This window comes from Populus euphratica, unplaced genomic scaffold, assembly GCF_000495115.2.
Source record: "Populus euphratica unplaced genomic scaffold, PopEup_1.0 scaffold1.1, whole genome shotgun sequence".
NCBI classification, from domain to species: domain Eukaryota; kingdom Viridiplantae; phylum Streptophyta; class Magnoliopsida; order Malpighiales; family Salicaceae; genus Populus; species Populus euphratica.
Window position 1 is genome coordinate 7,488,265 of NW_011499845.1, and position 16,953 is coordinate 7,505,217.

At 33.9% G+C, this 16,953-nt stretch overlaps 2 protein-coding genes across 2 annotated transcripts; both read left to right on the plus strand.

Annotated features, from left to right (window-relative positions):
* Positions 1-1,977: 1,977 nt before the first annotated feature.
* Positions 1,978-8,594, plus strand: LOC105126259 (inactive leucine-rich repeat receptor-like serine/threonine-protein kinase At1g60630). The gene is made up of 2 exons (XM_011027083.1): positions 1,978-4,841; positions 7,623-8,594. Exons 1-2 carry the CDS (start codon positions 3,518-3,520, stop codon positions 8,279-8,281), a joined length of 1,983 nt encoding a protein of 660 aa, XP_011025385.1. The 5' UTR covers positions 1,978-3,517; the 3' UTR covers positions 8,282-8,594.
* A 2,222-nt stretch (positions 8,595-10,816) lies between these two features.
* LOC105126250 (uncharacterized) lies at positions 10,817-16,090 on the plus strand. Its single transcript, XM_011027072.1, has 5 exons — positions 10,817-11,171; positions 14,570-14,668; positions 14,774-14,870; positions 15,383-15,557; positions 15,793-16,090. The coding sequence occupies exons 1-5, from the start codon at positions 11,151-11,153 to the stop codon at positions 15,851-15,853; spliced, it is 453 nt and encodes a 150-aa protein (XP_011025374.1). The 5' UTR covers positions 10,817-11,150; the 3' UTR covers positions 15,854-16,090.
* The last annotated feature ends 863 nt before the right edge of the window (positions 16,091-16,953 follow it).

The following is a 16,953-nucleotide window of genomic DNA, read 5'->3' on the forward strand; positions in this document are numbered from 1 at the left end:
AACTATTTATTTTCCTTTAAAAAAATTAAAAAGATTAATATGAAAAGATTTATATGATAGTATAAAAAATTTTATTTAGAAATATTTAAAAAAATTATTTTTGACATCAATATAGTAAAATGATCAAAAAACACTAAAATAATTAATTTTTAAAAAATAAATAAAATTTTAATTTTTAATTAAAAAAAGTTAAAACACAATTTCAAACAACATATAAAATAGCTAGAAGAATAGAGTTGCTAACTTAAGACCTTGATTTGTTTGCTGGAAAGTAGTTTTTTTTTAAAATAAATTCCTCAAAAGTGAATTATTTTTGTAGTGTCATGAAAAATAAATTAAAAAATATTTTATAATATTTAGTTATTTTATAAAAAATAAGTTGAAAAATAACTTATTATTATTATTTTTTCAAGCTTATTAAAATAATGAGGAAAAAATCTTACAAATTAAAAAGTTGAATGAGAATGTAATTGAAAAAAAATCTAATTTCATAAATTATCTCAAATAAAATAAATAATAATCAAAATAATGGAGATCAAATCTAACAAATAAAAAAATTAAAAGACAATGAAATTAAAATAATAATAATAATTTCATAAATTATTTCAAATAAAATAAGTAATAATCAAAAGAAAGGACTAAATTTAATAGATAAAAAATTCAATTAAAAAATAAAAACAAATAATAAAAATAAAAATAAAGACTAAAGTTAATATAAAAATTAAAATTTAAACAATGAAATTAAAAAAAATTCTAACAAAATATATATCAATCAAAAGTTTGAGAACTAAACTTAATATAATCAACAAATAATAAGATATTTCTAAATTTTTCACAACTTCTAAAAAGTATTTTCTGTCTAAAATAAAATGAAAATACTAAATTGAAAATTAAGTTTAAATTTTTTTAATTAATTTTTTTTTATTAGCAATTTTTCAATAATAAATAAATACAAAAAATTTAAAAAATTATTTTCTAATAAAAACATGCACCCTTTTATCCTTGTTTGGTTTTACACTTTAAAAATCATTTATGCGAGAAGCCTGATCTATATGCAAATTCAGCCTTGGCGCGGAGAAGGCCTAAATAGAAAATAGACGAATTTTATTTGGTAATGTGTTATATATTATTTTTAAAAATAATTTTTGTTGAAAAATATATTAAAATATTTTTTTATTTAACTCAAAAAAGTATTTTCATTCTTTTTTTTATTTGAGTTTAACCTATTATGATTTTTTTTACTTTAAAAAAATATGTTTCATGCAAAAAAGCTATTATTCACCTTATTATTATGTAATTTAGTAAAATTTATTTATTGAATAAATTTTTTATTGAACCCTTGACATAATTTTTTCTATAAATTTATTTGATTAACTTAAATTTATTTTATTTTTTAATTAAATGGTGTTTGTACTGATTTTATTATTCAACATTAAATTAATTTAAAATTAAAATTTTTTAATTTTTTTTAAATTAACATCACAAGTTTTTTAGATTTACTTAATTCATAGTTAAAATCTATTTTTTAAAAAAAGATACATTGCCGATGTATAAATATTTTTCTCCCTTAATTTCTTTTAATGACCCGCGACTAATTTTACAACCATTTTGGTGTGTATAAAAACTAGTATGAAGCTAAAAGCTCTAGGTGCTTTTTTTTTTTTTTATCCCATTGTGTAGGAGCAATGAACGAGGAAGAAGGAAATCAAAGGACCCATTTAACAAGGTCGTGCGATCAAAATCTTTGGCCTATATTTCAGGCAACAACGTCGGGATTGTCCGGCAAATCATATTCACTTGTACCACCTTGGCTGTCGACAAAAATTCAACGTGACAGCTTGCAGTTAGCTATACTAGTGGCTCGACCATTCATCCACACAATTTCTTTTTTTTAAAAAAAAACAGAGAGAAAAAGAAGAGCAGTCGCTGGTTGCTAGCAGTCTCCTGTACTGTATCAGGACTGCATTTCACCACCAGAAGAATCTTAACGTGAACTCAACTACTAAGTGATCCTACTCCCACCTACCTGATCCCATTTAATGCCGACACGTTTCATGCTAACTCCAAAATGGTTACTGATGAACAAATAAAGCATGTCCTCCTTTTGCCAGCCTTCAACTCCTTCACCCATTTCCTGAGACTCTAACTGTAAGCAAAAGCTACGGATGTTCCTCTCTCGTCTACTGATCAAGTTACTTTACCCACTGCTTCTTAGACATGCATATATACACGCTCTCTCTCTCTCTCGAGTTATTACTATCACAACATTTCATTTATCCTTGAAGTGGATTTGTGATTAATAAACTATATAGCATTTGGGAGGGAGAGGATCGGGCTCTCTTAGCTTAGCTGTATCATTCATTCGTTCAGAATTTCGAATCTTATTGCATTTCTTGCTGCTTCATATTCATCAACTACCACAAAGAAACTACTATCTTATTCTTTCTTCTCTCAGTTAACAAACTGCTCTGGCAGCAAGAGTTGCTACTTGCTTTGATTCGTGAAGCAAAGCAGGGAAATGGGGTGGTGGTTTTCTGAGTTGGGTTTTGCATTTCCATGCTGATCTGTAAATGTGGAGGAGGAGCTGAGGGAGTTCACATTGGATCTCCTCACTCAGAAAAAGTGGGGGGAAAGAACAAGAAAGGGGTTGTGAGTTTTGAGCAGCCCAAGAAATTGAACAGAAAAGGATAAAAATAGATGCAGTATTGTAATTTTCCTCTGTTCAATAATGCCTTTCGAGAATTATATTATTAGCAAGTACCAGAAATATTCATAGAGAGGAAAAAAGAAAGATTTACTCTTTTCTAGTCTGCAAGTTCTGAGCTCAGTTCACGTGCGGGCTTCTCAGTACTGTGATGTCCGTGAGTTTTTGCAAGTAGCTCAAAGCAAAGAGATGGAGAAACGATGCCAAATGGTCAGTCCCAGTGTCTTCCTTGATTGAATCTCAGACTTCACTTCAACAACGTGTCTTTCGTTGGCCTTAAATCCCCATCCAATGACCTGAGTTAGTAGGCGAGCTTCTGTTACTGCCTGCATGTTTCTGCTTCAAAATTTTACTTCCAAGCAGCCCAGCTGTTTTTATTCAGTCAACTGAAAATGACTAAAATTTTGGCGCGTCTTATTTGATGGAGATGGTTCTTCCAGCTCTCAAGTCTTATGGCGGTATGCTATGTTAATGGTATATCTTGAAGATTTGGTGTTTTGAAGGTGACTGGGCAAATTTTAATTAAAAGCGCCAAAAAAGGACCTGAAAGTGTTTTTGGCCTTTTAGTTCTTCGGAAAGATTTTACTACTAGAACAAGGTAAGCACATCAAAGATACCCTGTATTTATAGGTTTTGATGTTCTTCAGCTCTTTTTGGAAACAAAGAACCAAAATTTAATCATAGTCCAATATTTCCTGTCAATAGTCTCGATTCAGAGTTGAGACCATGATCTCAGAGATTCTGTTTTAATTACTAATCCTCCATTCTTTTCTAGAGTCAACTTTTCAAAAAACATTCAATTCAAAGATTAAGATGGAACCTCTCGTTTCGGGGTATCCATTTATCCTCTCATTGTTATACTTGTGTGTTGTTTCACTTCTTTCCCCAGTTAGATCAGGCGATGCTGAGGCTCTTTTAACCCTCAAATCAGCCATTGATCCTCTAAACTCCCTCTCATGGCAACAAGGAATCAATGTATGCACATGGCAAGGTGTCAAAGAATGCAAGAATGGAAGGGTCACAAAGCTTGTTGTAGAGTACCAAAACCTGAGTGGTACTCTAGATGCCAAAATCCTAAACCAGTTAGATCAACTTCGAGTCTTGAGCTTCAAAGGGAACTCACTTTCAGGCCAAATCCCAAGTCTTTCTGGCCTCGTCAATCTCAAATCTCTCTTCCTTCAAACCAACAACTTCTCTGGTGATTTCCCAGATTCCATTACAGGCCTACACCGTTTAAAAGTCATAGTTTTAGCTCAAAACCAAATCTCTGGTCCAATCCCAGCGTCCCTCCTCAAACTCAGTCGTTTGTATGTTCTATACTTGGAAGATAATAAGTTAACTGGGGCAATCCCTCCTTTGAACCAAACCAGTCTAAGATTCTTCAATGTGTCTAACAATCAACTCTCTGGTCAAATTCCTGTAACCTCGTCATTGATTAGGTTCAACACATCCTCTTTCAATGGCAATCTCAATCTTTGTGGTGTACAAATTCAAAATCCTTGCAACAATCCAAATTTAGGACCATCTCCAAGTCCAACTTCTCCAACTTCAAAACCATCCTCCAGACATAGCAAGATAATCAAGATTGTAGCAGGAAGTGTTGGCGGGTTTATGTTTGTTATAATTTGTCTACTTTTGGCACGCTGTTTTTGTTTCGAGAATGGCCCCAAGAAAGAGGGGTCATCGGTTTTAGGGGTGGTTGGTGCTGAAAGAGGAGGAGAAGCACAAGCATTAGGTGGCGGCGGAGGCGGCGGCATGGATGGTAATGGTGGTGGGAGACAGGGGGGGTTTTCATGGGAGGGTGAGGGGTTAGGGAGTCTGGTGTTCTTGGGTGCTGGGGACCAAAAGATGTGTTACAGCTTGGAGGATTTATTGAAGGCGTCAGCGGAGACTTTGGGGAGGGGAACTATAGGGAGTACATACAAAGCTGTGATGGAGTCCGGGTTCATCGTGACCGTTAAAAGGTTAAAAGATTCAAGATATCCTAGGCTTGGGGAGTTCAGGAGACACATGGAACTGCTTGGTAGGCTAAGGCATCCCATGCTGGTCCCCCTCAGGGCTTATTTTCAGGCTAAGGAGGAAAGGCTACTTGTATATGATTATTTCCCCAACGGCAGTCTCTTTTCTCTCCTCCACGGTATGTCGGAGAAATCATTACATGTTTTCTACTAATAATTAGTATTGCTTTATTTCTCTGATTTGATCAGTCATTTTGTTCTGCTTTCCTTTGCCATTTCTTTTGTTTTTTACCTCTAGTCCCCTGGTTTCCATGACAAACCCTAATGTGAATATTGACGGTCCACTCTATAAAACATTAAACAATTTAAACCCCTCGACTCTAGGGTACCAGGCAGATAGAGAACCATGCTGCATGAATAAGTTATGGCAGTAGGAAATGAGTTCATGGCTGACCACCTAATCATACCGAATCTGGTCATACACCCCAATGAGAATTTACAATACTTTGGTTTTGGTGAAGCTAAGTCCATGTTTTGACTGCTAATAACTAACGAGAGAGCATGGCATGAGGTCAAACTCCTCACTCTTAAGCACACTGTTCAATGTGAATTAAAGCATTAAGGGAGTGCTCCGTGTGATAGTGAGCACGAAGGAATGAGTAACCACGCTGGTCTGTAGAACTTGAATGAATGTGCTCAGCTCTAGGCAGTCATTTTGCAATATTATATGGTTTTGAAGTGTACATTCAAATGCTTAAAACCTCCATATGCATTGCCCATATATCATAAATGCCAGGAGCTAAATGGTGTACCATGGTCCCTTCCCTCCATTAAAATCATGGCCACCTGCCACGTTAGATAGACTGTGTTCATATAGACACAGACACATTGGATAGGAGGAGAAGTATGACGTTCAAAGTGCCATTCTATTTTATAAGGAGTGAGAAACTCTGTAGGAGGAGGTCGACGAAGTAAAAAACAGTGGACTGGTACACGTGAACATGTCGACCGTTGGATCTAGTACTTCTAGGCCGTGCAGGATCCTCTATCGTGTACTCCCTGTGTCCCCACTCCCAGGAAAATGAGTTGGTAGAGCTCAGGGCCATCCATTAGAAATTGAACACAAAAAAAGGGGAGACAACACCATTAAAGAAAGAGAGAGGGAGAGAGAGAAAAGAAAAGAAGAGAGAGACAATGCTAATACGCTTTTCTAGGACTGCTAATGCAAACTTTTTGGAGATGATCATATCCATCGTTATTGGCTTTGCAGTGACCATGCGGTAAAATGGTGATGGGTCTAGGGTTTTGACTGAAATAGTTATAGACATTGTACCCATGTTTAGAGCTTACCCAGTTTAGATTTTATACTTTCTTGGCGAGGATCTAATGGTGTTGGGTCTAGGGTTTTGACTGAAATAGTTATAGACATTGTACCCATGTTTAGAGCTTACCCAGTTTAGATTTTATACTTTCATGGCGAGGATCTAATGGTGATGGGTCTAGGGTTCTCACCATAATAATAATAATAATGTGTAATAACTTCTTCTTTTTTTTATATCACTTGGCGATCCTCCTCCTTCTAGAGATTGAGGAAGACAAGGACACCCTTTTCTTTTTTCGAGAATTAGAACTCAATCTCGAAAAAGCTCATGCCTTTAATCGACAGCTAATAAACCGATAGCGTAGCCTCGTCTCATCCCCGCATGTTAGACTTGTCCCACTCACACGTGCCGTAGATGTCGGTTCATCATTCTCCGCTTTGCAAATGTGTGATTACTTTCGTGATACAGTAATTCCTTTTTTAAACATCCAACTAGCAACGAAACTGTTTGCAAATGTGTGATTAGTGATTACTTTCGTGATACAGTAATTCGTTTTTTAAACATCCAACTAGCAACGAAACTTAAAAGGGATTGTTTTTGTGGTTGATAAAATAACTGCTCTTCTGGGCTTCCTTAATTTCACATTTTTTCCCTTTTGAATTGAGTGGCATTGTGTCTCTTGCATGGTTATAGGGCTTCCATGCTATTTCCAGTCTTTTTCTTCTTATGACAAGATTAGGAATCGAAGAAAATCTGACTCCCTCTCCTTAAAGAGAGTACCGCTGACCTAAATATACCCACTGAACAGGTTCCGTTATTAGCTTATGCTTCCTTAATAGATTGTGACAATGCCCAACATTTATTCTGTAGAAATTAGAAAAAAGGCTAATTTTCCTTACCAACAAGCATATTATTATTGTTTCACGAGGTGCATTATGTCGAACCCTAGAGAACTTTCCCTTCAATCCGGTTCTTTGAAACGGTCTTGTATCTTTGCTCAGGAGCCTAATAAGAATGAGCAAGTTTGAGTTCTCTGGTTGAGGGTTATTGAATTAAACATCATCTCTTAGCGAGCAGGGCGCGAAACTAGCTGCTATAACCTCTTATCTTGTGCTGGAATTGCTTTTGTAAAGATTCGAGCTCAAATAGTTTTTGCTTGAAGTTGTGTTTGTTGTTGTCTCATCACGTAACATGCTTGCTTCCTTACCCTTCTGGCTAACCCAGTAATTGTTGACTCGCAAACATGGATGTATTGAAATTTTTTGCCTGAATGCACTTTTGTTCTTGGAAGGTTGACGTCACGAGTACTGACTGGATTTGAGAACTGAATATTTATATGCTAGAAGATGAGGCACAACAAAATGTTCAGAGGTTTTTGAAGTGTATTATTATTGGGGTGGAAGCAACTGCGATTCCGACCTCAGCTCAACTTGGAAGATTCATCAGTGGCCTTTTTTTGTGCCATACAATACACTTCTGCATAAATAACCTTAGAATTTTCTTTCCTTTCAAGGTGGATCCATTAATTTTGGTCATGGCCCATAGAAAATCTAATGCAAGATTATCATCTGCGTTTATATTCCTATTTGGAGATTTCTCTTGGTATATTGCATTAACAGTTTCTGAATTCTTGTACAGGAACTAGAACTTCAGGCGGTGGAAAGCCTCTTCACTGGACTTCGTGCCTCAAAATAGCAGAGGACTTGGCAACTGGACTCCTTTATATCCACCAGAACCCTGGTTCAACCCATGGGAATTTGAAATCCTCGAATGTCCTTTTAGGCCCTGAATTTGAGTCCTGCCTTACTGACTATGGTCTGACCACGTTCCGAAATCCAGACTCGCTGGAGGAACCCAGTGCCACTTCTCTCTTCTACAGAGCCCCTGAAATCCGAGACGTGCGAAAACCACCTACCCAACCAGCTGACGTCTACAGCTTCGGCGTGCTCCTATTGGAACTTCTGACTGGAAAGACTCCCTTCCAGGACCTTGTTCAGGAGCATGGTCCCGATATTCCCAGGTGGGTTCGGTCAGTACGCGAGGAAGAGACTGAGTCTGGAGATGACCCTGCCTCCGGTAATGAGGCAGCGGAGGAGAAACTTCAGGCTCTTGTAAACATTGCAATGGCTTGTGTCTCACTCACGCCAGAGAACCGGCCGTCAATGAGGGATGTTTTGAAGATGATCAGAGACGCAAGGGCGGAGGCTCAAATTTCATCTAATAGCAGTGACTATTCACCTGGAAGATGGTCAGATACAGTTCAGAGCTTGCCCAGAGAAGAACATTTGACCATTTGAGTGGTTAGTAAACTTGGCGGCTTTAATTTGGAAAACAATGTCTTCTGATTCCCCACCTCGAACAATATATTGATTCTTCAACAAGGCGTTTGTAGAGTCCAATCATGTAAAGTTTCCCACTTCCAGTCGTATTTCTTTTGGTTTAGTTAGCTTGCAACCATAGCAGTTTTGAGTTACATATTTCGCAATTTGAAATTTGTTGAAGGGATATATCGCTGCTGTCACAGGGCACTGCTTGTCTTGTTCAGCTGAGATTGTTTTCTGGGTGTTATCCCCGTGGTCATACAAGAAGAACAACTCCTCTTTTTTTTCTTTTTCTTTTTTTAGTAATTGCGAGTGAATTACTGAGGTAATATTGGTATATGGAATGGAATCACAGTTCATTCTGTTACAATATTATTTGTGCTGTTAATTACATTACATTACTTCCTATTAAACATGCCGTTGGCACATTCAAACTACAAAGGATTTGAATAGGGATATACAGTATTCTTTGAGAATATAATTACATTTATTTTTTAAAATATTTTTTTTATTTTAAAAATATATATTTTTTATTTTAAAAAAATTATTTTTAATATCAACACTTTAAAATAATATGAAAATATAAAAAAATTAATTTTAAAATAAATAAATTGAAATTTTTTATAAATACTTTTAAAATAAAAAACAAACAACACGATAACAAGACACTGTTCATTGCAGTTTATATGTATCTGCTGAGGAAAGAAACATCCTTTCTAAATGTATATTTGGAAATTCGTTTAAAATTATATTTTAAAAAAAATTATTTTTAAATTATTTAATATATTAATTAAAAAAATTAAAAATTAAAAATAATTTTGTTTTAATATATATTTTTTTAAAAAAATAAAAATAATTACTACCAAATTCTAAAATGAGCTAAAAGAATGTACAAGTCTGATTTTTTTAGTATAACACAACTTATAAGAAGAGAGTGCCTGGTTAAAATGGCTTTGACTGGTAATGGGATTCTTGATGCATCTAGATCGATGTCCATGTCCCCGAGGACTTTGACATTATTAGCTTTTGTATGGGGTTATGTGACTATGAATGTTTATTTTTATTTTTATTTTTAATGAATTGTTGTTACTGTTTTGCTATTTTAATTTTTAATTTCATTTAAATTTATGGAATATAGGCATTCATGAGAATACAAGATAACTACTTATTAGTTTTTAAAATTAGAAGTATTTAATTGATAATTTTTTAATAGTAAAGACACTCAATGATAAAAATTAAAATTTAAAATTATACTCTCAAATATTAAAAAAAAAAGTGCATGCAATCAATTAGAATTACAGCAAAATTGCCATATACAGTTGATATGTTGACATTCAATTTAATTTATAAATAGAGGGGTTAGAGTTAAACAAAGTTTTGAGTAACCATACAAAAGAAAAGAAAAGGGGATTTTTTTAAAAAATACCATAAAATAAATAATATCATGGATAAGATGAAAAATATATTTGGTATTGTGGTAATTTTTATGGTTATAGTTTAAAAAAATTATTTTATAAAAAATATATTTAATTGATTTAATTGATGTTGATTTAGTATTTATATATATTTGGTTAAAATTATAGTTGAAATTAAAGTTGATTTTTTTTTAATAATTTAGTTAAAATAATACTTTTTAGATTGAGATTATAAAATAACTAAAATATACATATATTGATATTTTTTAATTTAAATATTGTAAATTTAATTACTGCTATTACATCATAAAATAAATAATACTTATATAAAATATTTTTTATTATTTTATTAAACTATTTATAATTTTATCGTGTATAAAATTCATTTAACAAGAACTATAGTTTTATTTATTTTTCAAGCATGTAATGACATCAAATAAAATATCACAAGAAATAAAATTTAGATTGCGATTAAATTATGTAAATCTCATGCTATCAAATATATTTTTTTAATTTTTTAAATAAAATATAATTAAAAATAAAAATAAAAATAAATTTATTTTAATTACATCGAATCTAATTTAATAAAATTTAATTTCAGTCCAGTTGTCAGGACAGTAAAAAATGACTTCACTGGTCCCATGAATAATAAAGTTAATCTTCGGTGTTCATTTAAGTTAATAAAAATGAAGCTCTCCACTGTATTTGCAGGTTGGTGGCAATGAGAGCTGATTTCTATAAAGATGTAGTTTTAGCAAAATTTGTACGGGTTAAACTGTATTTTATCATTATCAAACAACCTAACTTTGTGATTTACTTTAAAAGTTGCCGTGGTCACGTAAAGAAACCGACACAGAGCCAGAGAGAAACTTAGAGAATTGTGGGTGCCAGAACGGACACAGAGCCAGAGAGAAACACACCACAAAGAAACTTAGAGAATCTGTGATTAAAAAAAATTGAATTTTTGTATATTTTAAAAATAAAAAAATTATTTTAATATATTTCAAAATAAAAACAGCTGACACATTTAAAATAACTAGTTAAAGTAAGATACAGCAAATCTTCCCTATAGGACCTCATTTCCAAGAAAGAGCTCCAACTACATATCTATCTATCGCTTCTTCTTATTTTTTTAATATTTATCTAAATATTATATAATACTCTTTAGCAGCTTATAACGGAAGATGCAAGAAAAAAAAGGTTGTTGTTCCTTTTCTCCACCTGCTGTTCCTCCTCTCCGCCTCCTTCCTGAAAGAGTACAGTGAGAGAGAGAGAGAGACAAGAGCTTGCTTCTTCCAAGATTCAAGAGACTGTTATATATATATATATATATATCGTATATTATCTATATCCGTTTGCCTGATCGGTACTGAACAGGGGGCGGGGGATCTTTAATTTCTTGGCCTCTCAGCTCAGCTTCTATCTCTACAATGGAGGAGTTGTCCGCACAGGTACTGATGCAGCTTCTCATAGTTCTCTGACTCTTAAATTTAGATACAGTAATTCATATATATATATATATATGCATTCTAGCTCAATAAATTCACTCCCACTAATTCGATGTTAATTATATTGCAATATCCTTTTTTGTCATGGGCAAAGCTGATTAGTTCGACGATTAACGCTGCCTCTTGGCTTTGCTTCTAATCGTCCGTGGCCTCCTCTCCGACCAAAGCATCATCTTTTCTTTCTGGTCTGTTTGCAATGGCTCCTTGTTTTTCAGTTTGTGTGTTTATCTTAAATTAACACATGATTGATATCATCGTTTTTTGTTGAATCCCTTGCGACCCCGACAATTAATATGCCAGCTGGCATAATTATGGCCAGGGTTAGTGGGGGCTGCGCACACTATACAGGAAAACTTTTTGTTGGTAAGGTTGATTACCTGACCCTATACACATAAAAGGAAAGAAGACGTTCCTAATTCAAGAAGATACATGGGATGGGAATTGGGGGATGGTTCAGAAAGGTCGAATCCATGAGAATCTCTTGAGTAGGGCCTTTGACACTAAAACCAAAAATATAAACAAGGAGTGCAACCTAGGTACGTGAAACAAAACCAGCCATGAACTCAGAAAAGGTTTACCACAGATGTGGGTTCGAGATCTTCAGCCAGAAAAGATGTTTTCCGGCGGGTTGCTGGCATTTGCTTCAGCGGAATGCTAGCTGTAACAGTGCGAGTCTGTTTTGGGGAACTTTTTCATATATTATGTTTATGCAATTTGGAATCTAGTTCTTCCGTCCAAGGCCATGAGGGAGTGAGAAACATACGAGCAGGGGGGTGGGGGTGGGGGTGGGGGTGGGGCAGGGACAGGGGAATCTCTTTTCTTTGTGGACAAATACAGCAGATATCCCATGAAACGCCAAAACAGGAACAGCCTTTACAAAAGACAAATATTAGACATCTTTTGGTTATGCCATCACTTTTACGTGTGGTCGTGGTCTGGCTGACCCATCTCTTGCCTAAATCTTGATTTAATTTGATTTTATTTTTTTTATGAATTAAAAAATATTTTTGAAAAAATTTAATTTTTTTATTTTAATTTAATATTTTCTATTTTTAAATCATTTTGATTTAATGATATTAAAAATATTTTTTAAAAATTAAAAAAATATTATTTTAATATATTTTTAAATTAAAAATACTCAACTACACTTCTAAACCTGACTAAAACTTTTTAGCCGATAAATTCACTTTGAATTTTGTCAGCTTGTCGGATAGTATTATTGACGAGAAAGACTAGGATGTCTGTGTTTTAAGGATCGTGTAGTGCAGAAGATCTTCAAGCCATTGGATTTAATAAAACGGCAAAGTGAGTGATTCCTATGGCCTGAAGCCATCGATGTTCTACCGATGCTAAAGCATAGGCATTGTCACAACCTCGTTGTTCATATCCCTGGATGTTTTGATTTAGATGATTTTCGGATGAGAGATTTAATTATTCAGCTTCTTCAAAAGAAATCTTCTGTGCCAGCTTGCATTGCATTCATGCATGTGTGCTTGGTGATTGCCCCCTGAGCATTCCTGTCTTAATCATGATGGGGCAGCTACGTGCCAACTAAAATAAAATCTTTTCTGAAAATCCGAAAGAATAGATAGAAACAAATGGGATACTGCTTCTATACTTGAATTGATCTTTGGTGCCTAGGATTTCTCACATTGCATTGAGGGTGGTCCTAGAAGAAGTAGGCGGCTAGGCGCACTCTTCTCATAGCTAATTGAAATAATGATCGGAAAGCTTACGTACCTAGTTGGATCAGGCCTCTTATGGCATTTTGTTTATTCTTTGACTAATTAACTTCTCCTCTTCAAGATGTTTGATCCTGATCTTCTGGGGTGACAACATGCTAGCTACTGCTATATGAAAATTGCATTGGTTTAAGATTGTTTTCCCTTTCTCAAGCACGAGACCTTCCCAAAAGTGACATTTTCAATTCTGTTCTCAGTTTGCTGAGGTTTCAGCACATCCACCAATTCATCCTGTACTATTAGAATCTCAGGTTTTGTCGATCTGGGCTAGTTTCATTACTGTGTTTTATATGGATTAATAATAAACTCATCCTGTCTCGAATTACTTTAGGCATTAGTAATATTTTTCCTGTTTTCCACGCTACATGATCCGGAGTCTATGCATAAGGAAATTAATTTCAACCAAAATCCCTTCTTTGCTGCTAATATTCAGACCTTGATATGGGATACTATTGGGCACCACACTACTACTAAGCTATCATTATACACTTGCACAGCCACTTAGGCAGTCGCATTTGACATTTCACTATTATGTGATAAATTTATCATTCTCATTGTTAGTTAACTTAATCTTTTTCTTTTTTTAAAAAAGAAAAATATAATTACTTGATCTAATCTTTGCACCTGTATTTATTTTGATTTCAAAGTTCTGAAAAAAATCCACACATTTCATATTATGAACAGCGTCTTATAAGATATTTCTATAATTATCTACGTATCTGTGATAAGAAGAAAAAAAATACATCTTACTTCAAATATAAAATACAAGGCATTTATATATGAGAATGCAAGGTATAGAACGTAACTGATTACTATTGAGAATATTATAGTAGATATTTTGAAGTGGAATCCAATACAAGTGGAACCAAGTTCTTCTTGAGCAATAAAAAATATAATTTTTTTTTCTCTAAACACCTAGTTAGTGTTTTCAACTATCAAGTTAGGACTTGGGAGATTATCGATGGAACAGGCTCTATGAACAAAAGGGTAACATTGAACACTTAGATGATGTTAAGGAGAAAATTACTGGATCAATTGGAGGAGGGTAACGTTGTTAACAACCTCATTGATGGTGAGCAATTTTGTAGCTAACCTCCTCTTCTTTTCTTTTACAAGATTTCCAACTGAATTGATCTTTAAGCTTGCTAGCTTCTCTTAACAGTATTATTCAAGCGTCTTAAAAAACTGGCAATGAATATTAATGGAAAAAACAGCAGTAATACTATGTCCAGAGTGTGCTGGTTATTGTTTTCTTCTCTGTTTTCCTTTTTTCCTTCTTTTGATAGTTCTGTATTTTACATTACTATTGAAGAAGTTACTTGTGAGGTTTGTGTGGTTTAAAGACATGGAGTTTTTGGTCTATAGCATCCTTGATAATGAATGTGGACTCCATGAAATGATAGAAACAATACAGATTAGGCAAAGCATGTGAATGCTCCTTGGAGAATTTGTTCTCTTTCTCCAACTGCTGCATTTGCGATTTCAGAGATAATTTGATCGGCCAGCAACATAGAAGAATGAACTTACTAGTAATTTGCATGCCTTCAATCATAAAGTTTAATTGGTATTTGAGTATTGAAGAGATGTCAATGCCAACAGAATGATACCGCAACTATGGATAAAGCTGCTGCTGTTGTGTTGGACATCGCAAGTCTTGCACAACCATCGGATAGGAGCTCTGGGAGTCCAAAAATGACAGTGAGCAGCATGCCCTTTTTTCAATTCCAAAATATATCATTTTATATCTGTGGTATTTCATGCATACATGACATATTATTTACTTTTTTCTTGGCATGCATTTAGAGAGCACTATCTCGGAAATCGTCTTACCGAGCGGAACGGTGGACTGGTACTGAAGATGAAGACGTTGATGAACCAGCAAAGAAACTTCCAATAAAAGGTACGCGGATGTGATTGCCAAGGCAATTTGGTTTTTTTTATACCCTTCGGTAGATTCAGATTGTGAAGCTATATCATTTTTTTACAGATTAATTCATGTCTATCATTTTAATAGTGCTTATAAGATGCTCAAATGTAAACCAAGGCTTCCAGTAAATTAAGTAACTCTAATCAATTCATATTCTATTGATCATGTGGAAGATGCAACTTCTTCCTATGAATTAGTTAAACTTGAGAAGCTACACCAATTAATATTTCTCCAATTCCATGAAACCCATAGCACTAAGAAATTTGGTGGGGGACAGCTTTAGTAATAGGCTAATTATGCTGCATACTCTTGCATGGATCGGTGGGTATGAACTTGGGATTAATTTTGTTTTTAGTTGAGAAGCAAACATGAAAAATCCCAAATATTCTATTTAGCCTTATTGTGCTACTTCTCAAATATATGTTATGGCAGGTAAGTATTTGGTGCTAGCATACAACTCAAGTTTCCTGCATATTTTGTGGCAGGGAGCTCTCCGCTGGAGCCTTTGAAGCAGCCACTAGTTATCAACAAAGCACTCGGTCCCTCCCTGACGATCCCCAGTGGCCCTAATCTCGTAGATCCAGTTGATGGATGGAATAAGAGATTTAACCGGTTAATGGCAATCAACCCACGAAAGATCCTTTTCATGTTTGCAACCATGTGAGTATCCATCCCATGATTAAGTTTTCAGTTCTCACAATTTGGATTTATCGTCATAAAAAATGTCTTTAGTTATTATCTCTGCTCTCCTTTATCTGGCAATGATCGTTGATCGGGCATTAGGAATGACTAGAGATCTATATTGGACTCGATGCTGAAACACATGCATGCTCCTCCTTGAATGTCCTACGTTTTCCTTGTATGTGATTATTGACACTCATAATTGTTGCTTCAGGTCCAGCATGGGCACACTGATACTCATTTACTTTACCCTCGCCATTAATAGAAGCACTTAATGCACGGACTGAGGATCTTCCGTCATGAGAAGCCAAGGAGACAAAGGCATTGTCAACGGGGATCAACTGTATCCTCCTTTTAATTTCCGTCTGCTGTTTCAGTTTTGGTAGTCGGGCTGGCCTGCTGCTTCCAGCTAGACTCGACGGTTAAACGCTTCTGTCTACCTGCTGATGGTTAAAGATCAAATTTAGGAGCTGTACGTCCTCAATCATCCAGCCAAAGGATGTTAAATTTTTATTTTTTTTACACTATATACAATATAAATTCAAATCATAACATAAGTAAAATATTCTAACTAATTATATATTAACAATTTCAATTAAATACTAATTAATAATATAATATAATATAATTATAATTATAATAAAATAAACAATAAAAAATCTAAATATATTTATTTTATTTACATTAATTCTTCTATTTCTTGAACAAATTAACACATTACTTCGTTGTTACAAGAAATAAATCTTTTTAAATTTTGATAAATAATTTAACATTAATTACTTGAAAGGTTAACCATGCTAATTTATAATTTTTATTTTATATATTTATCAGTTAAAATAAAGTAATATATCAATAGATATGTTAATAATTTAAATAAAATTATAAAAAATGAATATGTATTCTAATTTTATGGAATAAATAACTTGTTAAAAATTTGACTCTAATTTTATGGAATAAATAACTTGTTAAAAAAATTATAATAATTATGCTTAAATTGTACAAGTTTTACAAGATATAAATTTAAAATAATGAAAATATTAAGGTGTAGGTTACTGGAATGTATAATTTTATTAATTTTATCAAATTTAAACGAATTTAATCTAGTTTTTAAATTTTAATACGATTGACATGTTAAATACTTGTCGACTTTGGCGGAAAATGACAGGGTGACCTCGTGTTTTTAAACATTGATCCAGCTTTAATTGAGTCCCTCTTTAACTAGTTTCCAGGGTACGTATGTTTGCAAAGTACTTTTCTTTCTGGATGATTTCTTTCTTTCTTTTCTTTTTTATCAGCAAGGCTTGTAAATAAAAATCTTTTTTTTTTTTCTCTCGATTCATAGAGCAGCTCTTTTCTTTTTTCATGGAAAAGCTTG

Bases quoted from the DNA above. Each gene is read 5' to 3' on its own strand.
- LOC105126259 (XM_011027083.1), top strand. From the start codon at position 3,518: ATGGAACCTCTCGTTTCGGGGTATCCATTTATCCTCTCATTGTTATAC. The intron at 4,842-7,622 runs GTATGTCGGAGA...ATTCTTGTACAG, and splicing joins TCTCTTTTCTCTCCTCCACG to GAACTAGAACTTCAGGCGGT.
- LOC105126250 (XM_011027072.1), top strand. From the start codon at position 11,151: ATGGAGGAGTTGTCCGCACAG. The intron at 11,172-14,569 runs GTACTGATGCAG...CAATGCCAACAG, and splicing joins TGGAGGAGTTGTCCGCACAG to AATGATACCGCAACTATGGA. The intron at 15,558-15,792 runs GTGAGTATCCAT...TTGTTGCTTCAG, and splicing joins CTTTTCATGTTTGCAACCAT to GTCCAGCATGGGCACACTGA.